At 37.3% G+C, this 25,884-nt stretch overlaps 1 protein-coding gene and 1 long non-coding RNA gene across 3 annotated transcripts in view; one reads left to right on the top strand and one right to left on the bottom strand.

The window, feature by feature from the left end:
- Window positions 1-25,884, bottom strand: part of LOC136237524 (hemicentin-2-like) — a 41,449-nt gene that overhangs the window by 2,613 nt on the left and 12,952 nt on the right. For both annotated transcript variants that reach the window (XM_066027704.1, XM_066027702.1), the window contains exons 15-18: window positions 13,414-13,449; window positions 13,338-13,358; window positions 2,899-3,283; window positions 949-1,035 (exon numbers count right to left, since the gene is read on the bottom strand). In XM_066027704.1, the coding sequence (XP_065883776.1) occupies window positions 949-1,035; window positions 2,899-3,283; window positions 13,338-13,358; window positions 13,414-13,449 (529 nt within the window). The remainder of the gene's footprint in view (window positions 1-948; window positions 1,036-2,898; window positions 3,284-13,337; window positions 13,359-13,413; window positions 13,450-25,884) is intronic.
- LOC136237525 (uncharacterized) lies at window positions 7,190-9,602 on the top strand. The gene is made up of 4 exons (XR_010692515.1): window positions 7,190-7,684; window positions 8,559-8,624; window positions 8,680-8,773; window positions 9,392-9,602. It is a non-coding gene; the product is annotated as an uncharacterized lncRNA (long non-coding RNA).

Below are 25,884 nucleotides of genomic sequence, written 5' to 3' on the forward strand. Positions count from 1 at the left end.
ATAACCAACACTCATAACAAGCTCACCTTGCCCTTTCTGTATAAAGACTAGTAAAATTATCACTGTATTGCGGTTGGCGCGAGCCTCTTAATAATAGTTATACGGGCACAATGTGGAGTCTATGAAATTTATAAACCCGAAGGCCTGGGCTGTAGTGCACGAGAGAAGCGAGGGCGCTACTAAGGGCCTGAGGGTTTATAAATTTCATAGACTCCACATTGTGCCCGTATAACTGCTTTAGACTCTATTTTACATTACACTCATATTACTTACCTCATCCACGGCTGTTTCTGCTGTAGGCTCGGCAAAAGCGGCTGGTTTTCTTACAATAATACTAGCACCATGACAACTATGCGTCCTCACGTGACTAAATAATCATGCTCGTTAAATCACTGTACGTGAATAACGCATAGCGATTGGACAAACCCGATTTTGAGCATACGTATGTCATATTGTGCTTAAAGGCGTGGCCAGGAGTATATGAGATTTATTACCTACCCAAAACAGCCTAAATAGAGTCTAAATAATAATTACTCATTTATAAATGGTCATAGCCACTAAAATGCTGCAGACCACCTTATGCAGGTTTTCTCTATAACAGCCACCTGTGTATAAAGGCCAGATATATCTGGTCCCAAGGTGATCATTATAGACAGGTTCTACTGTACAAGATATGCCGGCCTTTGCAATCAATCCACCCACTAACGAAATTGTGGACAATAAATTTCCATGATAAACAAGATGGCTACATAGCACAAAAGCCCACAAATTATCACCTATGCTGGAGATAAGAAATGGGAAACAAATGAGGGCAAAAGTAGGTCCATTGTGTATGCATTGTAGCTGCTGCAGTATGTGAAAAGACAACATTGAACATCTAAGAAATCAAGCCCATAGTCAAACTGTCATACAAAAAATACATCAAACATCAAGTGTCTAATAACTCACCAAGCACATATTTGATAAAAATTAGCAACACTATCATAAGCAGTAGAAGTATTCCCTGATGCCAATAATTCAACTGCTGCAGAACCCCTACAACACAAATCAATGGAAAATTTTTATTAGTTGATAAAGATAATTCTGCTTATGAATTGATTACTCTACATACTTGTAGATAATGTAGTAGCCAGTGGTGGATCCAGGAGCTGGCAAGGGGAGGGGCACAAACAGACTAAGTTATAGCTGAGCCAGATTCTCTTGTTAGTTGCTGCATTTTTGAAGCAACAAATCATCACCTCTTAGTAGTGTCTCACTGTTGATTTTTGCCATTTTGGTCTTTGCAGATGGTTGTGAAGTCTTAAAAGCTGTTTAAAGGCACTGAATGTCTTAACCAACAGCAACATACTTGCTACTTTTTGCAGTCAACTGTGCAAACCTCTCTGCCTAGTTTACAATCAATCGTTGCAATCAGAACAACTTCCCCAGGACTGGTCATTAGCAAAATTAATGTTACTCCTATTTTTAAAAGCAGCCAAAGAAACCTACCTAGCAACTACCACCCTGTTAGCTTGACATCACAAGCCTGCAAAGTGCTAGAATCAATTATTTGCGACCGCATGATCACCTTTCTTACTGAACATAATGCATTTTCCCTCAGCAACATGGCTTTACTTGTCAAAAATCCTGCTTCAACAACTTACTGGAAACTTTTGAAAATTTGACAACTTCAATTAATCAAGATCATAGAATTTTTGTTGACGACATCAAAATCTATGCTCAGATAACAAGCTTTAGAGATGCACTCCACCTTCAGAATGATTTGGATAATCTTTGTAGCTGGTCGAAAGAATGGTAACTGTGCTTTAATGCCAGTAAGTGTAAACATTTATTTACAACATGGAAATGCTTCAACTTATGAATACTATATGGATGAAGAAGAATCAAGATCTAAGCTTACTATTGTATCATCTCAAAAGGATCTAGGCATGTGGATAACATCAAAACCTGATTTTAGTCTACAATGTGATAAAGCCTCTGCAAAAACAATGCAGTCCCTTGGTCTAATTAAGAGAACCTTTAATCACTTGACCAGTGAGTCCTTCCTACTTTATACAAAACTTATATCCGCCCACATTTAGAGTACTGTGTGTCAATTAGGAGTCCGTATCTGGCCAGAAATATTGATAAACTGGAAAAAATCAACAAAGAGTGACCAAACTAGTCCCAGAAAATAGCACACTTACCTTACGAGTTGCGATTACACCATCTTAACTTATATTCATTGTATTGTCGTAGACAGAGAGGTGCACTAATTGATGTTTACAAGCCGGTGAACAATCTTAGCAAAGTCACACCACAACCATTTTTGTTTTACAAATAGTGTAGCTAGAGGTCACAATCAACGAATTTTCAAACAGCAATGTATAGACTCACATCCAGGCTCAACTTCTTTACCAACAGTGTGATTAATCAGTGGAACTCCCTAGCTACCTGATAATGTCATTGAGTCAATTAATCTCAGCAACTTTAAGAATAATTTAGACCATTTCTGGTCAACAACAGGATATGGACAGAGTAAAAGGCCTCTGGCCTACTAACAATTATTTTTCTCTTGTTTTGTACTATGTCCATAAATTGATACTAATACTAACACAATAATTATTTTTAGAGGTGCTTAGTATACACGAATGTTCTGGGTGACTATTTCACAGCTAGTTTGACTTTGGTTTGTTTTGGTTTCAGGCAAATTAGTAATAAATGCTAGTAAAATGTACATATTTTCATGAGTTGTATAAACTGATCTTGGCCTGACATAAAGCTTAGTATTTTAATCAGAAGTATGGCTGACTCCTCCACAAGGTGAGGAAGGGAAGCATTTGCCCCAAATGCCCCATTCTGGATCCGCCATTGAAGGATGCATATGTAGCAGCAGCATTTAAACAGTATGTATCTTACATTGTCCTACAGCAGTCAAGGAACACAATGACTTTAGTACGTTGCTGTTGCATTTTTTGTCTAACAAAATCATAGTTTACACATTCCTCAGTGTTCACCTGCTGACCATTAGCATCAACAGGTATCAAGTAGGTAGTCTTATGAACATCTAGTCCATGTCCTGAGTAGTAAAACACAGTGTACATTCCTTCATGAAGAAGTCCACAGAAATAGTCTATTGCTCTAGACATTTCTTGGAGTGACACATCAACAAGTGTAAGAGTCTTAAAGCCAAGGTCTTGTAACTTTTCTGCCATTGCCTTCACATCATTATGAGGACATTTCAGGTGATTGGCAGTTCCTTTGTAGTTGCTATTTCCGATCAGCAATGCCATCTTATCAGTGGCTAAACAGACACAAGATGTAATACAGTGTGTCATTCAGCCAAGGAAGCAAGTGCTGACACATGAAAAACAAGACAAGCGTGTATTACAGTAACCAGAACCCTCACATATTCACATGACATGGTTTGACAGAAAAATACACTTTCGTGGAAATTTCCATGGAGTATGGTTTCTTTAACACCAAAGGTTAAAGTGGTCAAACTCTATCTGAGATGTACAGCTTCAAAGTGCTGTATTTATCTGGGCTTAATTATACCTTAGGTACGTACTTCATCCAAAGTGATAGAAGATATCCCTGGGTCTGTTTTAGTAGTGGATGTTAAAGGTATCATTTCTAATAAACAGCTGGAGTTGTGCATTACACTAGAGTCTAAACAGCCTCTTTCACCCCATGTTTCACTGTTGAAAGCAAAGATTCCAAATTGTAATAAGCACACTCACCACTCCTTTAAAATACTTGTATCTAAGTAATTAAAACTGGGGCTGAATGCAAGCATGGATTACTTAAAAGCTAGGTCTAAACATTATCCATGCAAAAACAGCCAAGCTGCATAAAAAGTCTGTATGGGTAAAAAAAGTTGTGAAATCAAAGATGGTAGCTGCAATGGTGTTAATTTTAATAATGACCATAACACCCAGGCTTTTTGAAGGCTGCACCCTTTCTATACAGCTTGGCTGCTTTGGCATGGACTTCACTTCTTTTTGTAGTTTAAATACATATATACTCAAAGCCAGGCCTTGAAGTTTGCTTTTACACAAATCATTGCTCTTTTTTATCTACAGTTGCAATGAAGATCAAACTAGTAATACGGAAAAATATCTACCAATCCGATACCAAAGCCAATTACAATTAATGTGCTTGCTTATTCATGGCTATATAAAGTTGTATTATATAGTGCCTGCATTTATTTGCAAAAGTGTTTTATAACAAAGTAAATTCCTACCAAGTTAAGTATATATGATCCACCTCAAAAACACCTTCGCTGTAAAAAAAAGGTGCGTCCAAGAAACTACAAGTACCTGTAATCCAATCTAATTAAAAACAGCTCAGTTGTAGGGAAAGACTTCATAAAAGTAAAAATAACTGGTAACTTAAAGAGCTGATATCTGGAGAGGCCAAGAATCAATCTTACTCATACTAAAAATTTTTTAATCCATGCAAGAACACCTTGCATTGGCTGTAAAAAAAAGTGCACCCATGAAAGTAACTGGCAATTGAAATAGCTGATATCTGAAGCGGCCAAGAATGAATGCTGATATACAACTAATTGGAATTAACAAAAAGTTTAACATCGAACCTTTATCTTTCAGCTGTGTTCTACATTCACTCTTGCTGCATCATAAATTGATTTCTTTTAACTCTAATTGGCTGGTAATTTGGCCGCTTTTTCAGTGTATAGAGCAAAAAAAAAGGCAGCCAAATTACCAGCCAATTAGAGTTAAAAGAAATCAATTTATGATGCAGCAAGAGTGAATGTAGAACACAGCTGAAAGATAAAGGTTCGATGTTAAACTTTTTGTTAATTCCAATTAGTTGTATATCAGCATTCATTCTTGGCCGCTTCAGATATCAGCTATTTCAATTGCCAGTTACTTTCATGGGTGCACTTTTTTTTACAGCCAATAATGCAAGGTGTTCTTGCATGGATTAAAAAATTTTAGTATGAGTAAGATTGATTCTTGGCCTCTCCAGATATCAGCTCTTTAAGTTACCAGTTATTTTTACTTTTATGAAGTCTTTCCCTACAACTGAGCTGTTTTTAATTAGATTGGATTACAGGTACTTGTAGTTTCTTGGACGCGCCTTTTTTTACAGCGAAGGTGTTTTTTAGGTGGATATCACTCATTTTTGTTATAGTGATAGACTGATAGTCCCACTGGGGGAACAACAAAATTGTTAAAAAATTTAATGGTAACATTTAGATGACTGATATTTGGAAATTAGCAATAATATCATTATCTTGGAGAGTCAAACATATGCACCTGTCATCTTGTTTGACAAAGGCATACACATTACAGACTGTTCACACTGTAAATTTGGAAGTATGAATTTACAGCGTAGAATAGACAGACTGTTCTATAGATTTATGTTTACAGTGGCATTCATGACTATTTACAACATCTCATATCTGTGGTAAAAAATGCTTTAGATTATGCTCATAATTAGCAAGTGCCTAATTAGTTCACAATTACTACACAGCTAGCTATTAACTGTTCTATTAGAGTATATTTATCTTTTTTTTATATTATTATTTACAAAATATATCTGTGGAGTACTTCAGACATCTTATGCTCAAACTTAGCTAAGTGTTAACTGGATGCGTAATAAATTACTACAGCTAGCTATGCATAATTTTGACTGAATTCATAATACAGACAATTTATTGCTTATTTATTTATTTTTTATTTATTATTACTGAGCGGCCAACACTGCTGATGCACTCAGGAAAAAAAAAATCACACATGTACATTACTACAATAATTAGAAATATTAACTGAGAAAGAGTCAGAGTCATTTAAATCAATTAGGAATTGTGGCAACGAGTTCTAGTCTTGAGCTGTTCTGGAGAAAAAAACCTTTTTGGTAAGCTGTAGTAGATGTTGTAGGGAGTATGAAATGGTACTGATGATATTGCCTGGTTTCTCTGGTCATTGGAAGATAATTGGATGGAATAGATAAGGGAATTTGGTTGTGAAGTGCTTTGTAAAATGTCTGTAGTCTGGATATCTTGTGTCGAGTTTTAAGTTCAGGCCAGGAGAGATGATGGAGCATAAAGGAGAGATGTTGTTGCACAAGCACTGATTGATGGTAATACGACACAATGCTTACCAGCAGCTATAGTTATCTTACTTAGTTCACTGCAGCTATATACATGTAAGTCTCAGATTACATTTCAAGTGTTTTTGTGTTGTGGCACTGTAGGGAAATGTTATGCATCTCCTCGTCTCGATAACTGCATCATCATCATCACATTTAGATCAACTGTTGTAACTGGATTGACAAGGTGTACAGATTTTCTAGTCATATAAAATCAATAAAGAGGGATCAGTAAAGAGGATGGAGGGAAACCAACAAGATATCAGTTAATTGAACAAGAATTATAGGAGGAACAGTCAAAATGCACTTAAATAAACATCTCAATTAATATTCAAAACTCTTTGCTGATACAATAACCATGAACTCTGCTCTGACAATTATCTTATCATTGTGTTGAACATTATATAATTTGATTCTTAGTGTGGAGCTAGAGCCTTACATTTCCCAGGCCTCATAGTGCATGGAATAGTAATTTATACTGGCAGATGAAAGAATACTTGTATACGCAACCTGAAAGCTAAGCCCTATAGTGGGATAGCATTTAATAATAATAAATAAATACATATAGTCATTATTATCAAGAGTCCATACAAGCATATAACAAGAGTTCATTTTAATATGGGACTCTAACTATCTTTTGGACAATGTATATAGGGCATCAGAAGATACAACCAGTGCATTGAGATCTGACCCTTTTTGACTAGAACTTTCAAACTTGATGAAGCGAATTTGGTGACTGAAGGACTAGCTAAAAGCTGCAGTAGCTAGCTACACTTAGCTAGCTAAAATTTTCTGAGGGAGTATGCCCCAGAGGCCCAGACTATATAGACCAGTTGACTTAGCCTTAGCTACCACTTTCACCTTACTCTGGTTCCCCTGATGTATCAGCAACATAATAGTAGCTATAGAAAAAGCTAGTTAATGCCATAGGCATAGCTAGAGGCGGGAATTTGCCCTACCATCATGCGTTCTATGCGACCATATGCATCATCACACAAAAAATCCTATAGCTAGGCTATAGTACACATGTACCGCATTGCTGAGCCATGACTAAGGACAAGTACCACACAAGACTGACAACTATCACGTGATCTATTTAGGGGAAGTCCCTTGGAATGTCCCTGCAACACCCCAAGTGGACACATGTGATACGCGGTTTTAATTAAAATTGAACAAATGTTGTTTAAAATGGCAGTCCAAGAAGGAGAGTGAGAGTAACGAGACTGAGTAATCAACATTAAGTCTTATTGTAACTGGATTTCATTTCATGGTGAGGTGTACTTTAATGCAGAGGCCGTACACCGTTGCTGAAGTGTGAAAGAATAAGAATCTGGAGTGGAGGTTAACGAACTGATTAGATCGAGGATTAGATCAACATCGACACACACCGATTAACCGCATTTGCAGTATTTTAGAATCCCGCCAGGTGAAAAATTCTAGTAGCTCCACTAGCTTGTATTTTCTCATGGCGAGATTGTAGTGACAAGGTGTACGGACCAATTACCAAAAAACCATGGCTATCTTATCATTTGCCACTTACATCATCATCAGAAGTCTTGGAACTTTGGCTGCAGATGAAAAGTCAGTAAGTGAATCTGTGTCAGATATCGATGTTTGTATGAAAAAGTATACCCATTCACATGTTCTGGTCTAAATTACTGAATTTATGTACAGTGAAACATATGAAGAAGTTTGCTGCATGGGATGGACATTATTTTGTTTAATCACGGAACACTGTCATTTTCACAAACTAACCTGCAGAACTGATTCACAGTGCTTTTGTTCAATTGTAACACTAATGTAGTGAAGGTTAATAATGGCTATCAAGACATCAAAATAGATGAGAGCATTCCTTTCCAAATATCTGGCATTCAATTCGCCATAGAAAAAGTAAGTGATTTTCAATCTTAAAATGACGAGCTTAAATTTCCTCTGATTTCCTTCTACTATAGCTCATCTTAATCACTATTCACTGCTATTTCCAAATCTGGTTTGGAATCGGAGGTATCTATCATGTGTCATGGGTTATTACACCTTTTATTGCATGACCCCAAAACACTCAATACAAAATGTATGGGGGAATTTGCTACACCCGGTCAGTTTAGGCCATTTTGACAAGCCAAAATTTCAGTGAATTGGAGGCATCATTGTACTCGCAGAGAGTTGCTCTACATGTATCAAATTCAGAAAGTTACTAAACAGACTTGAGGTAGGTGGTACACGATAATTAATTTAATTTTTAATGATTTTTCAATTGAAATGTATTGGACATGCTGTTCCAGCTGGCATTTTTGCCATGAACAAAAGTATAGCAAATGTCTGCAAACTTCTTGATATGCCTGTCTATTCAGGTCTCTGTGTAACAATGTCAACTGTTTAAATGAATAAAATCTCCAAATGTTTATTAAGTGATAAATTTAAGTGTATTGTATTTAATGTTCACCTATCTGTTTTTACAGGCAATCTAGTCATAGTGATTCACCCACTAACAGTGGATGTGCTTGTGATACTTAACTCTGGACCAGGTAGGACCTTTATTAGTATTGTGAATTTCATATGATTGGTCTCTTGTGTTGTCAGATTACCAAGCAAGTTGTGTTTTGTGGTGACCACAAACCCAGCCCTAGGCCTAGTGATAATTGGCCAGTTGTCTGATTAGCAGCTTTGACTTCAGGTTTGTGCACAAGTTCACAGCTTTATAAGTTGTACTTTTATGCACTAGTGTAACTTAATGTTATTTAAGATCACGTATTGGTTGTAAAATGGGTTAAACAATATTGTCAGGTATTCACTTAGCGTAAAAGTGGGAATTGGTACAATTGCAATCCTGAATTTCCTGTTGTATAGCTAAGAAATATATTTACCATGTTGTACATTCTGTTTGGTGGCCACTTGTTGTTTGACAAGTCTCCTTGTGTTCATGTTTACGTACTTAGGCACCAAAACATATTTATGTTACCTCTGGTACATAGTGGCGGATCTAGAAATTTCAGAGGGGGTTTCAGATTCCACTCAACTTCAGCCTAGCTATAAGTCAAAGACCAAAAAAAAAAAGGTCACAACCTGCTGTAGAATGTCGTAATTGTGATTTCAAAGGCTAACGTTTGAAGTTTTTCATTTTGCACCCATACGATGACTCATCAATAAATTTTGGGTGTGCTATTTCCAGAGGGGGTTTCAGCTGAAACCATTGCAACCCTCCTGTATCCGCCACTGGTACACGAGATTCACTTATAGTCTTAAATATAATTTTTAAAATGTTTAATTCAGTGCCTCCTTGTTTCTTTTACAGGGCTCACTTAATGTTGTGTCATCATGCAGATATCCAAGAAATAATCACTTGGTGTTAAACTGATGATTTTTGTTATGTGTTGTAGTAGCATTGTTATGTGTTTACTCTACCGCAAGAAATTTTCATGAATTTTGCAGCCATCTTATCCACAATTAGAATTGCCTCATTTGTTCTGTCATGGCAGTTCACACTTCCACAGCAGTTTCACACCTCCACAGCAGTTTCACACTTCCACAAAACACCATCAGTTTAAGGTGGAGTGTAGTGGCTTTCATTATGTACGTAAACTAATGTAGGGTAACAAAGTATTGTCTGGAATGTGGTTTGTGGTTTGTGACTGCATGTACATAGGTTTTCAGTGGTCATTCCACACAACTTACAAAATATTTCTTGTATCATAAGTGGTGCATGGCACTAAATGGAGTATTGACTAATGATTTATAGTGTCTGTACCTTCTTCATGCTTTCACACCTTGTTTTATAAGACATCTGCCGATTATAAACGCTCGCATGGGGCGTGCACCAAATAGACTCTAAAAGATTTCTGCTCAAAACTCCTTTCCTAGGGAACTTACGGGTCTGCACGCTTTCACAACATGTTTGTCAGACATTAGGGCTTGTGACCACATCGTGTCTTTAAAAGTTATTGTAGGGATTACAGATTTGAATGGAGAAAATGCGCGTAGGATCAACCAGAATTAGATAATGTCAGGCCTAGATGGCTGGTACAAACACGGGTAAGATGACTGGTATAACGTGACGATACATGTAACACAAGGTAGAAAAATAAAGTGAAATATATCTAAATACGGCTATATTCTTTATTTTAGCAAGGTCGCAAGAAAATGATGACGACTAAAGATTTTTTTTATTATGTAACGCAATACAAATCCGTTGAGAGATGTTGTGTAATCCAGGGCTAATATTGCGAAACCGACCCTACACGTAAATAACTCACAGTAGTGGCCGCGTCTTTTAATTGGGCATGCGCTTCGTAGTTTCTTGGCCGCACGCCTCACTACTGTGAGTCTTGATTGCACTATCTGTCTATTAGGATTTTGCAGTGACTATTCTATTAGAGTATCTCAAATTTTCATGTAAAATATGATAAGTTGCAGTTGCTCAATTTTTAACATAGCAAATCCTGCATGGTTTACAGCCTATTGTCACAAATAGCACTTGTTATGATGATAATGATGATGACGATTAGCATGAGTAGGTCTTGATCGTAGTGTACTATCCTGCCAATCTGTACCAAAATGGCTATAATATTGGCTTTGATTTGATGGAATAATAGAGAGAAGCTGCAATAGTATTGTATTACAGTGTTTATTTGATTACATTTAATATACCATTTAGCAGTATAATGGAGACCTCACATATTATGGAATTCCGTAACATTGATAGGCAAACAAATATTAAAATGTTCAACAAAGCCATCAAGTCACTTCTTTTGCGAGCTAAGAACCTGTCAAGTGCTGAAGTAAAAGTGTTGGAATCTTTATTACATAAGGAGAAGCTGTTAGGTCTGAAGGTGACAGCAAGAGATCTCTGAATTCGTCTCACTGGTGCCACTAGGAAGCACATTGCAAGAAATCAGTGGTCATAGACTTGATATTTGAAAAGTGAAAGCTATTATGGTATTCTACAGCCACAGGTTAAACATTAACTCGGCTCTGCACTGAAAATACCTACCTGCACCATCATACAGTACGATAGTAACTGTATAGTAGGGACCACAAAGGAGTAGGTGTGGCCCACGAAATAATATCACCCAAAAACCAGCCTCAATTTTCCCTTATGACGATGAGGCAGTATTGGTGAGGTAAAACTAAGCCCAAACAAGCTTTCAGATCGACCCAAAACGCTTTCAATAAGTTGCTATGGAATTTTACAAATTTTTTATTCAACGGAATTCTCTACTGACTGACTGAGTAAGTAACTGACTGACTGATGCCTTCAGACAAGCGTAACTCGATAACCGCTAAGGCTACGGACTTGATTTTTTCACTGTTCGACATCGCTTCGGCCCGAAAGGTGCCTTTTGGCATACCACAGTACGTACAATGCATTCTTCATGGACTTACCAGTGTCCTCCTTTGTGTCCCATTCATCTTTGCTGACAGGGAAAGGTGTCGATTTGGTGCGAGCACGTGATGGCTTCACTTCGAAGCGGAAATCGTCCGTATTTTTCATCGTGGCTATTTTGATTGCAGAGGTGCTTTTCAAACAGTTCTTGATTCGTACTGCTGTGTAATGGGTTGAACATAGCCTACAGCGAAGCGTAACGGATACTTCACTTTTCAGACGATAATTAATATGATTGGGGCGCGCGGCACTATTTCTTTCTTTTGGTATGCTTGGATTGTAGAGGTGCTTTTCGAACAGTTCTTGATTTGAAATGCTGTGTAATGGGTTGAACATAACTGACAACGAAGCGTAATGGATACTTCACTTTTCAGACAATAAATGATATAGCTGGGGCGCGCGGTGCCTTTTCAGATTTTGTATGCGTGGGTTCACCAGTCATAATAAAATTATTTACAAAAAAGTTAACAAGCACACAAAATAATTTGGAATTTTCAACTAGAGTAGGGACTGAACAAGCACACAATAAAAAGTACTGAAACAAGTTGGAGTAGTCAATGATATTAAATCACTGTAGAACAATAAGAAGTGTTATATCCGTACTGTGCTCAAGATACCATAACAGAAATGCACAGTAGGGATATAACACTTCTTATTGTTTTACAGTGATTTAATATCATGGACTACTCCAACTTGTTTCAGTACTTTTATCGATGCGCTATGGTCCCTACTCTAGTTGAAAATTCCAATTTTTTGTGTGCTTGTAAGATTAAATGCAGTAATTAAATGGTTGGATTGTAGGTGGTCTAGGATTGGCGGCTAAACTTTAAAACTCTTTTAATTAGGAAATGCCTAGATTTAGGCTAGATTTAACCCACAATACACTATGCACAACATGAACTGTATCCAAGAGACTTTTCTCCTTATCATCTTTGCTATGGGATAATTTCATCTCTGATAATGTAGGCTTAGCCCTGGTTTTCGGTTATCAATCTTTCCACAACGTCAAGGCTTTAATTTTTCTGGCAGGCTCAAAACATATGACAGCCAACAACCGCACATGTGATAAGCATATTTTTTGCCTACCAATGTAACTGTTTCTGAAATTTTATGAGGTGTGTCCGTTACACTGGAAAATGGTCTATAAGCACACATTTTTTTTGAGGATTTCTAATAGAACATACATAAAATGTTCTAGAACAATCTAGATTTTCCATTGGAAGATCTATGAAATTATGAACTTTGACTATTGAGTATATTTTAGCTAGAATTTTTATTTATAATGTAGAAATTAATTCCAAACATTTCGAGTGTTTTGGACTCCAACAATGAAGTAGCCTCTGGACAATTTTTTTATGATGGTCTCCAGGATGGATCCAGACTTATGAAAAGGATGGGGGTCAAAATGAATTGAAGCACTACATGGTCTGGTTTGGTAAGGTAAGACCAAAAAAAGGTCACATCCAACTTACAATAACTGCCCATTTCAGTAACTACGCATTTATTGCTGATAAAGTACATAAAATGTCTCACACAGCTCGCTACACACTGCTCTAATACTGTGACTGCTTTATTAGAGTATCTCGATCTTGGTAAACTAAAATTTTTGGAGGGGGATCAAGAGCTCCCCTTGACTCTCCCCTGTATCTGCCCCTAGGTCTCTTTCTGCCAAGGACGCACCAACTTCATATGCTTAGCTTCCAAAACAATGAAAAATTAACTAGTTTCAGGGATTCACAAGCCCAGCGTTGCTTGCCATGTCACAATTTTAACATTCACATTCAACTCTAGGCATGTGTACTAACATCTGCTATACAAATAAAAAAAATTATGTGACAAGTACTTTGAATTAACATACCATGTCCAACTGTTTTTTCAGCTATAGTAAAAGTGAACGATATCAATACTGCAATACATATAAATACAAAAGTTACCTATTAATTGTAGCACGTGTAATGGGATATTTGAACCTTCAAGATAAGAAGCAGATATATAAATTATGACTTCACTTGTATGTTATTATTACAATAATACGTATGTACGTACTTATTTTACAGTACAGTACATATAGTAGGGTTACTGAAAGTTTAAGTATTCCTGTCCAAAAAATATCACCCATAAAACCAGTCTCACTTTTCCTTCACACCAGCTTTGCAGTATTGGTTAGGAAAAGCAAGTAGGGTAGTTCTAGAAATTTGCTGCTTGGTTTCCAACTCAAAGTTGTCAGGGATGGGGTCCATTCTGAGACATTTTAATTACAGCTATTTTAGCTACGTAATGAATAAAATCTCCCTAATAAATCATTTCACAGTTAAATCTTCAAAGTGGTTATATTTATGGGCCCGTAACGTAGGATTTTTTTGCTATATTTATGGTATACCTAAGTGCACATGTGCAAGCATTTCATGACTTAGTCGGTCACGGTGCAAATATTTATTTAGCCGGTCGTTTGTTGTATAACTTGAGTATCAAACACACTAGTTGTAAGTCATCACTGTGTTTAACAGGCAAACATCAGGTTAACATTAGGGTTAGGGTCGGGTTCAGCTTTGGTTTCTTCTTCACTGGTATGGGTTAGACTATATAGTATTTCATATTTGTAACATTTAAATAGTACAAAAACAAGAGGAGTACTCCAAACCTGGATGTGTGGGTTCGAGCCTCGGTCACATCACACCTTTTTTCTTCATTTCTTATACCTTTTTGTGTCACAATTTTTTCTAAGTGTTTTTTTAAATAGCAAATGTAACAAACTAAATCATGAGATGCTTGCACATGTGCACTTAGGAATGCTGTAAATATAGCAAAAAAAATCCTACGTTACAGGCCCATAAATATAGCCACTTCATTAAATCTTACCACTCTAAGTCTGTTAAGAAAGATTTGATGCATTATAGAAGAGTTGCAGAAATCATTATAGCTTAATCAATAATTATTTGTAGAGGCACTTAACATGTTCAAGGCTTGGGAAAAGCAATTTCTGGAGAGAAGTAGTTTACGCAGTTTGATCACTAGAAGTTACTATCTTTAAACAAAACACATTGTTTTGGACTTACATTTGCTTACTGTTTTTATTTTTTAAACCAGGTGTGTGCCCACAGCTGGCCAAAGGCCTCGCAATGACATGTGTGTGTGTGTGTGTGTGTGTGTGTGTGTGTGTGTGTGTGTGTGTGTGTGTGTGTGTGTGTGTGTGTGTGTGTGTGTGTGTGTGTGTGTGTGTGTGTGTGTGTGTGTGTGTGTGTGTGTGTGTGTGTGTGTGTGTGCATGTGTGTGTGCATGTGTGTGTGCATACCTACCTATGTACTTAACTAGTCTGGCATAGCGGTCTGTATCAATACTAGCAGTTGTGCAGTTGGAATGTAGTTAACAGCTGTGTGCTCCTATGAATAATAGCATATGTGACTGGGTCTGGGAAAACTGGTCTTATTGCCCATGTAGCAGATTTGATTTTTCACCAATAACACAAAGCTACATGAATAAACTATAAAATTTCATTACCAAATTCAGCTAGACTTGAGTGGTCTGCTTTTGCTGGTTGCTTCTCCCAAGCACAGTTGTGATCCATACGAGCAGTCTGGGGACCAAATGGAGCTCTGGCCAGCCTGGGGTTGGCTGTATGTGGCTCTATAGCACCGTGGTGTTGAATAAAAGCCTGTGCTGTAAATGTGCTTACATTTTAGCCAGTTTTGAGACCTGAATGGCCCATAACTTGGCCTAATTCATCCCTGCGCTATCCTCTTTAAGATTTTAAAACAACCTCTGACCCTCCTCTGGGCCCCTGCCTCCCACCTCATTTGGAGCTTGCCTGATACAGTCAACCTCGATTTAAAAAAATATATAAATGGCGGGAACTTAGCTGCTGGCTACAATACTTGTACAGTGGATGCTCTGGAAGGTAAGGATTTTAGAACATGTGAAAATTTAGTGCGCGTAGCTTCAACCATTGGTGAGCTACAACACACTACATACTTTAAACTGACATTTCTCAATAGTTTTAAATAGGCAGCTTTCCAGACTTGATCGTACGATAGTACTGTATAGTAGGGACCACAAAGGAGTAGGCATGGCCCATGAAATAATATCACCCAAAGAACAGCCTCAATTTCCCCTGACGATGATGAGGCAGTATTGGTTAGGTAAAACTAAGCTTTCAGATTGACCCAAAACATTTTCAACAACTTGCTACAGAATTTTAAAAATTATTTATTTAATGGAATTTTCTAGTGACTGATTGACTGACTGCCTGATGCCTACAGACAAGCATAACTCAATAATGGCTAAGGCTGTGTCCTTCATTTTTTCACTGTTCGACGTTGCTTCGGCCCGACAGGTGCCTTTTGGCATACCACAGTATGTACAATGCATTCTTCATGGACTTACCAGTGCCCTCCTCTGTGTCCCATTCATCTTTGCTGACAGTGAAAAGTGTCGATTTGGCGATAGCACATGATGGCTTTCCTTTGTAATGGACTTGGTAATGGAAATCTACTGTATTTATCATAGTGGCTATTTTGATAGCAGAGGTGCTTTTCAAACAGTTCTTGATTCGTACTTTTCTTAGCCTCTCAGAAGGACCTACAAGCTACATTAGACAAACATTTATTTGATGACTTCTTTGTATCCTTATCAAAAAGGCTAATGGAAATTGTAGCATTTGGAAAATTTTACAAAGCACTAAATTTTACCCTTAATTCTTATGAAATATGCATTAACCCTTTAAGGACCGCTGCCGTAAGGCCCCTATTCGGTGATTATTAGTTTCTCATCCAGCCTTTCTAATTATTATGATGTGGGCGGGAGGGTATACCATTATGCCATTATTTTATAATATTAACACACTGATGTACAGACCTTGTCCAAATTGTCTTTCTTTCTTACTACAAACGTTTCCTTCACCAGCTGATTCTACTTTTCGTGATCGCCAACTGTTTTTCGACAGTCAGCTGAAAGCCTGCTTTGATGAAGTCGATAGAGCACGATTGCAACTGGTACTGCAGCAATTTGCTAAGGAAAACAACAGTTCTCCTGGTGATATATAGCGAATTGTAGCGTTCATCAACAAAAATTATAACAGTTTGGTATCACGTGTTCTTCTGAGCATGCGCAGAGTAAATAATGGCTTACCATGCGGTAGCTTAAGAAGGATGCGGGCGGTGGATGAGAAACTAATAATCACCAAATAGGGGCCTAATATTACGTCCAAAGTAGGTATTGCTCGAAAGACCAGCGCCATAATATTATGTCCAAGATTATTGGCAGTAAACAAAGAGCTATAACTCCGCAACAAATGAAGCTATTAGATCGAAACAGGGGCCATTGTATTCGCCATTCATAGGCGATTCTTTTGATATATAAGGCCAACTTATCACGCAAAACTAAGCCTGTGTAAAATTCCTAACAAAGTACAAACATTTAATATTTACACAACAATAAAACTAACCTTGTAGAAATCGCTCCATAACTTTGGCTGTGTTCATCGTATTAACTTCAAATAAAGCTCAGAGTGCTCACTATTTAGAGGTGAATAATTTGATATACAAGATCACGTGATTCGGTTTTAAAAAAAACTAAAATGGCGGACTGTTTTTATTGATTGTGTCACGAAGAAATCGATCGCGTGTAGGTGTTTGAAACTCACCTTAGTGCTTTTAAGACATTGGTTCTACACTTTGGTAAGTTAGATAATGCTGTTTATTATTGTCAGGCGAATCTTTTAGTATAATTTGTTATACAATTGAGCACTTGTAGAGGCTTTGTCAATGCTATAAACTTATTATATTTTTAAAAAACACTAAATGCGCAATAATCATAAAACTTGTGGGCTTTCAGGGTAGACTATGCACACAATTTTTGGTCCTTAAAGGGTTAAAACAGCCTAAAAACTACTTCTTGTCCTTTTTGTAGCTTTAGCTTGGTCCCACTGATCAGTTAAATTTTCTTGAACAACCATTATTTCTTTCCCAATAGAAAATACATGTATTTGCGTTATATACAAATAAGGTAAAAGTACCCCCATGAGAATCCATAATTTGCCTGGCAAACCATACATAAAAACAAAGCCCTTGAATTTCTCTATACAATGGCATCCGAACAATTGTTGTAACACTCATAGTGGCAGTTGTTAACAGTTGACTCCACCATAATGTGTGCTCCATACAATTTTCTATGGGAGAAATTCGTTACTTCAGTATGCAAACCTTAAAAAGTATGGTGGGTTTCCACTGATCTATTCTTTCAGTTCACACAAGCGCTAGTATTGATACAGACCAGACTACTACCTAACTACCTATGTTTGTTTGTCCGTACACACCCATGTGAGAAAAATGGTAAAAAGCAGCCATGTGAGAAAAATGGTAAAAAGCAGCCAGAACGTAAGAATTGAAAGTCTGCATTAAACTTCAACACACATAAACTTTGCTCTAAGGTGGTTCAGTGGCGTAGCCAAGGGGGGAAGGGGAGGCATTTGCCCCCCCGTCACTAAGGGATTTTTTTTTAACTTCCGTCACAAGCTTTCCAGTAACTGACACGCATCCCAAATTAACTGCGCTACTATGCGAGTGCACACAACATTCAACTCGCTTGTGAATGGTGATAATAATACGATGATTTCTTGCGCGTTACAAGCAATTAGTAAAACGATGCACTAAAAATAAGGTATGCTCGAATCCCCAGGGGTTTCCCCTGTATAGACACTTTGCTTCACAGAACGAAAATATTAGACACAATGCTATATTTAGCCTACACTACTCACGTGATAGTGCATTTTTCGAACTTAGACAGATGACCTGCTCAAAGTGACTTCGCAAGAGTCGCAACTCAGAAGTGACAAGTGATATGCAGTGATGCTACAAACCTACGAGGTGATAAAGTGTTAAATGGACCAACTTTATTTTCCCGAGTTAATCACTCTGGATCTTCGTACAGTGTAGTGGCATGCCTTTTTCACTTTGTCAGTCAGTCAGTCAGATGATCCGTCACAAGCTTACAAATTCTGTTAACAGGAAAGATGCATAGAGTTGGAATTTTGTGCCAATACATGGCGTTTGAATTTTGCCGGCTGAAGTAAGTGAGCTCGTCATACTATGCCAGTGTGCTAGATTGCAGCACAGACTGTGGCTGATGTAAGTAACTGTGACACATTGTATTTGTACTAAAATATTCACAATATAGTTCTACTAGATTGTGGGCGAATTTGTTGGAGTATAGTTGTGGCACGTGCGATGATGCTCGACGAAAATGCTTCTATTGATAAGTGGTAACTGGTAGCAATCAGTAACAAAGTAGTTATTTAGCTAGTTACATAAGCTGTAATAATACAACACCGTATGTTGGCTAGCCCATCATTGGGTCATTAGCCTTTTGTGTACTTATGAACAATGTTGACCGTTTTGTGGGGAATGCCTGCCCCCCCACCACCGTCTGGCTAGCTACGCCCCTGATGTGGTTTCCTCTTGGCGGTCTGAAATATGGGTATGGTGATTCTTCACATACTTCGTGAACGATCTTCCCTTTCTGTTTTATAGATGCTTAACAATTTTAAAACAATGTTCAAGGTCTCTTAGGCTACCAGATACAGCATATCCTTCGAGTTGAAAGGGAGGCATTACCCGTACTTGCGTGACCAAAAATGAAGGGCAGCCTTGAGGCTTTTTCTATACAATTCATGTGAGAAAACATCACAGACACACTATAAAACAGTTGAGAAAATATTTGTGTGTGTAATTTGCAGTTTAAAGTGGCTTGTTATAGTTACGCTTACTTAACAGTGCATAGCAATGCCATTACCAAATTACACAAAAATTCATGAATTACAAAATACGCTAACTTACAGTATTTACAAATCTAATTATCTAGCTGAACAATTAATAATAGCAATAGCATGAATATAAACTAAATTATATACATGGTCGATCAATTGCTTATTTAGGTAGAATGGGGTAGTATTACTGCATGGGTTATAAAAACTGACTGGTTTCTGGAAACCGTTGAAACCCCCTTAGAACTGCACCTGATAACAAGCCCAAAAATACTTTCAGAATGAATCCAAACACCTCCAACAAGTTTCTATGGAATTTAATTTAGCTGAAGTTTCTTCTGACTAACTTACTGATACTGTACCTTAATTGACTATGGTTTAGGCTATGGGCTTAATTTCTTCACTGTTTGGCTTGAGATGTGTCTTTTCACAGCTACAGTGCAAGCATCGTGTATCTTTGTCTTCTTTTGTGTCCTGTTTCTTTATCCTCTACAATGTAGAGGATACACAATGCCAGCTATTGCAAGAATTTTCTGTAATTTCCAGTCAGTTAATTGATTGCAGAGGTACTTATCATACTTTTCTTTGTTTGTACTGCCGTGGCTATAATGAGTAGAACATATATAGTTGAAAGCGAAACGGAATGGAACTTCATTTTTGGTTCACCAATAATGAATAATGCATTGTTACAACAACTTGATGTTAAAACCAGTCACTCAATAAGCTAATAATCTGCCTTGCTAAGCATTTATTCAACTAACCAAATGCTTACAGTGAAATTAAGCTGTTCTTTCAATTAAGGTCTGTTATATTTAGATGCTACCAGTACCAAGACCCCTAGAGTCCATTAGTTCACTGTTCTGAAATCTGCATCACTTGCATTTCATACTGGCATGAAGTACCCACCATAGCATGAAGCTTACTGGCCTGAGAGTGAAATACAGCATTCATTGTTTTATCAAACATACATGTATTGGCTGATTTTTTTTATTTAAAGAATTATTGCTCACATGGGTGGAAGTGTACAGACAAACACACACAATCTTCTCAAAACAATAACAGCAAATAGGAGCATGTGACTTCCAACTGTGGCTGGCTAAACAATAAACAAACAAGTGTAAGGGAAAATGAAAAATTCTACATTTGAGTAAAAATAAAAAGCAACAAAATGAGGGTGGTTGCCTGTACTTGCACATATGCTAGTGAAAATTATTAATCCCAGGCAAATGAGATGATATATCCAGGTTTTTACTGTTAGTCCCTTCCTTTACATTGTTTTTAATAATATGCATGTATTTCACCCATTGTAATTGATGTATTACACTGTAAAATTAAGCTTGCACAATTATGTCAGGTTTTTCCAGATCCGGTCAGATATATAACAGTTACTTTTCATACCTAACATTGTTTTTACAGCAATCTTCGCTTCCAGACCCAGGCGTCGATTTTTTTGCCATAGTGCTTATCCATTTATAAGCGCATGTGTGAAGGACTACACCAGCACTCCACAGAATGCCAAAGACCATAATAGTATCGTACACATGCTCTAAAGTCTAATACAGATTTATATAATTGTAGAGATTAGCTTGTATTCCCCATGCAACTTAGCTTAGCAGGCCAAATCCATTTTAGTACTAGTGGGGCAAAAAAATTATTAATTTTCAACAAGTAGAATAGGGATCAAAGATTTGATTTTGAAAAAAACTGCGTAAACAAGAAGTAATAGGGATGATAATCCACAAAATTCTATGCATCATCAGTTCAAAGCAAGTTATTTGAATAGTGTACACTCAATTTGCGATTCCTATTTCAACATTTTAACAAAATTTAACCACAAGTTGAAATAGGAATCGCAAATTGAGTGTACACTATTCAAATAACTTGCTTTGAACTGATGATGCATAGAATTTTGTGGATTATCATCCCTATTACTTCTTGTTTACGCAGTTTTTTTCAAAATCAAATCTTTGATCCCTATTCTACTTGTTGAAAATTAATAATTTTTTTGCCCCACTAGTTTCATGATTTTTTTCATGTCCATGCACATGGACTACTTCTTAAATATACGTTCAACAGTACATGATTGTTTAATAAAGAAACCCATTGTAATATCAACTGGCAATAAACAATTACATAAATAAGTTTAATAAACAATTAGTTAACAATACAGTTAACAATACAGTAAACAATACCACTTTCCTTTGACGAGTAGATAAATCCACTAGTGTGACCGTTTACTGCAACGAAGCGGTGCGAAATCTCAACACAAGTAAAACACACGCTTGACAAAACGTGGTCGACTCCAATTAAAGTGCTGAGTATACGGAGTATCCCGCTTTTTATTTTTCAATCGCGTACGGAAGGGACACACCCCTTTTCAATTCGAAATTTACCAGTGTGTTCCAATAGCTTACAAGCCTTGTTATGTCGACTCTTAGCTGGTAAACAGCTGAAGAATATAATAGAAAGTATACACGAAAGGCGTACAGTAATAGTTTAAGTGACGAGGTGCGGGCCACACCCCCTTCACTGTCTCGTAATGAAGGAAGTCTAAAACCCGAGTTTCAGTGAACAATAGTTATGTTTAATGTTTAGTGTGATACAACTTGATGCATTTTAGTCCTGTGAGCTAAAGCAATGGAATTTTAAACAATTCTATATTATCATCTGTATGGCTTCTCGATCGAATGGCGTCTCGAAGAGTGATTCTTGCTCTATATCTCGCAATCGCATTAGAGAGGGAAGATTTTAATACCACACAGACCTGGGTACGAATGTTTTTTAAATACGCCATACGTTTTTAGGGCTGATATCTACTTCCTACGAGCTGTAGGCGCGCGAAACAAGAAAGAAAGAAGAAAGAAGAAGATGGAGAATCTAACCATTTTCAAAATTTTAAAAAACACCTAAAACCATTTCCCTTACTTTTAATACTTGTTGGCTAGTGTTGTAAACACAAAAGAAAGGTCTAGAATGTTTTAGAAATAAAATCTAAAGCCCGGAAGGCTGCTTTTGGCGTGCGTTCTATTAGAGTGTTTTGAAAAATTTCTGCCTGATCCCTATTATGTACCACTACCGTGGTACATGATAAGGTGCAGGTGCTTATACCAAGTGTTGAGGGTTTCAAGGACCTGGCCTATGAGATTAGGTTGGGACATGCCAGCTTAATCTCTACGACACTGAATTAGATTTCTAGAGTACGTGTACAACACTATATGGTCTTTAGAGTGCTAGTCTATCCTTTGCACATGTGCTTATAAATGGATAAGAACTATGACAAGATCAACGTCTGGGTCTGAAAGGGAATGCTGCTGTAAAAACAACGTTAAATATGAAAAATAACTGTTTTATAAATGTAAAAGTGCATATCAAAAATATCCGTGTCCGACCGTATCTGCCTTTTCCAACTACCCCCTAACAGCTGCTGTAGTAGACAAAACGGCACGTCTTGGACCTAAGCGGCAAACAATGAAAAAATCAAGTGTGTGGACAAATAGTGTTAACCTTAATTGAATTAAGTTTATTTAGATCAATCAAGTTAATCAGCAGAAAAAAATTCTGTTAAATAAAGTTACTTGTTAACAGTATTGATTATGCCTAACTAATGTGGCATGAAGGAAAAGTGAGAATAGCTTTAGGGTGACCTTTGGGCGGAAATCCCCAAAATATACTGCATAATACCAAAACAGCCATGCTGTAAAAAAGATTGTGGCCTCTCAAAAAAAGCTGTATATACAATTAAAGATGACAACCAAGGAATGTCTGCAACTACCGTAAATCAGGAAAGTTTCGGCATAGAAAATTTTCGTCTATTAAAGTTTCAATGCAACATATTTTCGTCGCTATACTAATTGACGAAATTTTTTTGACGGAGTAACTGTACATTAGTAGTTATTTGTATGCGCAAATTATTCATATATAGAGTTGTAAATAATTCGTTGTTTTAATTTTTGTCGATACAGCCAGCAACGAAAATTTTTTGATGACAATTTTTTCCTGATTTACGGTATGTTACTGCTTGATCGTCTTTAATGTCATAGACATCCTTTGGGGACCTGTCTTACTATCCTTTCTACAGGATAGCATGGTGGTGGTGGTGGTCAAGGAAGAAAACTTATCATACGCAATTGTACATATTTAATTATTTATACATTTACTAGTACACAAAATGTGATTTCCTTCATGAAGGCGCTGTGTTCACCCTCCAGTGCCTAACTGAAAAGTTGATGAAAATATAATTTTATTGGGGTGACTACTCTTTTAGAATATTTCAAAACACATGATCAGCTTTAGTGCTGTATGTAGCTCCAATTTAAAGTGTTTACAACTGCAAAAGGTTTAATATGTAAATATGTAATAGATATAGACTACTTTTTAATTCAGTCTCATAAACGACTTTTCCTGTAGGTGTGGGAAATGGTCAAAACTTTATGAATCTGGATTGTGTGCTTGTTACCAATGCTTGTTATAACTCTTGTGTCTGTTACTCTGATTGTATGACAGTGTTGAAACCGGGTGGGGTCATCCCGGTCACATTTTGTCTGGGTCATCCGGGTCAGACCCACTTTAAAAATTATCCAGATTGGATCATATGCGAAGCAAATTAATTAGTTGGACGGTATGGAAGTGTATAAATGCATCATAGTCAAGTCCTGATGCAACTCAGCTTCTTTCGTGAGCCACACCCACATATCGGATGACTGCATGCAGCCACATCCATTTATCAGTGATACTAAAGTCTACAGGTATGCGTGAAACCATGCTCATAGCTGCCTGCTGGCTTATGTGGAGCCACGCTCACTAATCGATTGTTGGTGTACAAGATACAGTCAAGACCAGCTTCTTTTGTAAGCCATGCCCTTTTTATATCAGGAATGTGTCATACTTTTTAAAATAATGGGGTGTTAGGTATGCGCAAAGCCACACCCACTTGCAGGAAACGTATCTTGCTTTTTGCAAACTTAAGAGGAATCAGGTCCACTGACTAACATCATTAAGTATAGACACCCTTGTACTTAACGCACTAGTCGGCACTCAAACGTGGCTCTTGGTGCATGCCTCACTTTCAATTAATCCGGGTCAAATCCGGGATTACTATCCAGGCCAGTGGGTCTTCCGGATCAGCAGTAGTGACCCAGTTTCAATGCTGTTGTATGAGCTATATGATAGTTACCCATCCATTTATCCATATTAAAAACTGAGCTCAAGGGTCCTAAACAGGGCCGGAGCCCAGAGATTTTGAGTGGTCCAGCCATCCATGGACTGCAATGGAGGTCATGCTCCCCCAGAGAAATTTTTGAAAATATAGATGCTCTGAAATGGTATCTGGAAGTTATTTTACATGCAAAGCCTCTTTCTCCTTCTTTTTGTTAACATGAAGGATATTAGGCTTGAGCCAATTATGCTTTGAAAATTGCCTATTATGTTTTTGAGCAGTGCTCAAAAATCCAGCCTATTATGCTCAGAATTATGCTCTCAAAATCAAGATTATGCTTGAGAGCTGACTGTTTTATTAGAGTATATCTACATTCACTGACTGCTGTATTAGAGTTAGTGACTGCTCTATTAGAGTGTCTTGATCTTATTACCATAAAGTGTGAATAATCAGTCAAGAAATAGTAAAACTAATAATACTGCAAGGTTTTTGATATGAAATGCAGTAATAATGTGCAGTTTTTTCATGTTGTGCAGTAGTTTCGGCACATGCATTGTGCAATATAATTAAAATTCTCGAAAATCGTCCTATTATGCTGGCATAATGCTTGATGCTTTTGCTAACCTATTATGCTCGAAATTATGCCTGCATAATTGGTGCAAGCCTAAAGGACATATATTATCCTGGTAATTTTGTACTATAGTACCTATTACTTCAATTTCATAACTAATTTTATTATACTTTATTTAATTAAAACTTTACAGTGTTGCTGGAGCAGCATCACTGATGGTCCACTGGTATCCTGTACCAGTGGCCAGAAGTTACACTTATTAAGTAATTAACTATATACCCTACTGAGTACAAGTGAGAATTACATACATTGATTATAGCTACAGTGTGTTAAAGAAAGTCAAAGTTTGGAATTCTCGGGTGCTTGTTGCAATTAACACAAGGACACAATAAGGAGTAAGTTCTTTGAGATACAGAACCATTGGGATTGTGATTGCTAATGCAGGACTTGCATGTGATGGCTTAGACCAGGGCCAGAGGAGTGTTGGTCAGGCCATTGTATATGTTGAAATTGCTACTATATACATGGTGTTGCCAATGAGCTAGAAGAGTTGCTGCACAGTGTGCAAAGCGCACTCTGTGAAGTGCGAAGCACAAGAATTCTGGGGGGGAGGGTTGGGGCATGCCCCCACAGGAAATGTTTGAAAATTAGACACTCAGATATGCAATTTTAGTGATATTTCACTGCTAGTTAGCAATATAAGTCTCAATCCTATCTGTTGTTCTTCAGACTTTCTATACTATGTACAATAGGTAAGTAATTGTAGACCTGCATACAGGGGACACAGCATGAAGCTTGCTATATGGCTAGTGTACAGTCAGTAGCAATTAGAAGTTCAAGGGGGTCTGGGGGTGCAACCCCCAGAAACTGCAGAATTTCTGCAATATACAGGCTTGAAAATGCTTTGAAATTGATGCTAAATT

The sequence above is a fragment of the Dysidea avara genome, chromosome 11 (genome assembly GCF_963678975.1).
Source record: "Dysidea avara chromosome 11, odDysAvar1.4, whole genome shotgun sequence".
NCBI lineage: Eukaryota > Metazoa > Porifera > Demospongiae > Dictyoceratida > Dysideidae > Dysidea > Dysidea avara.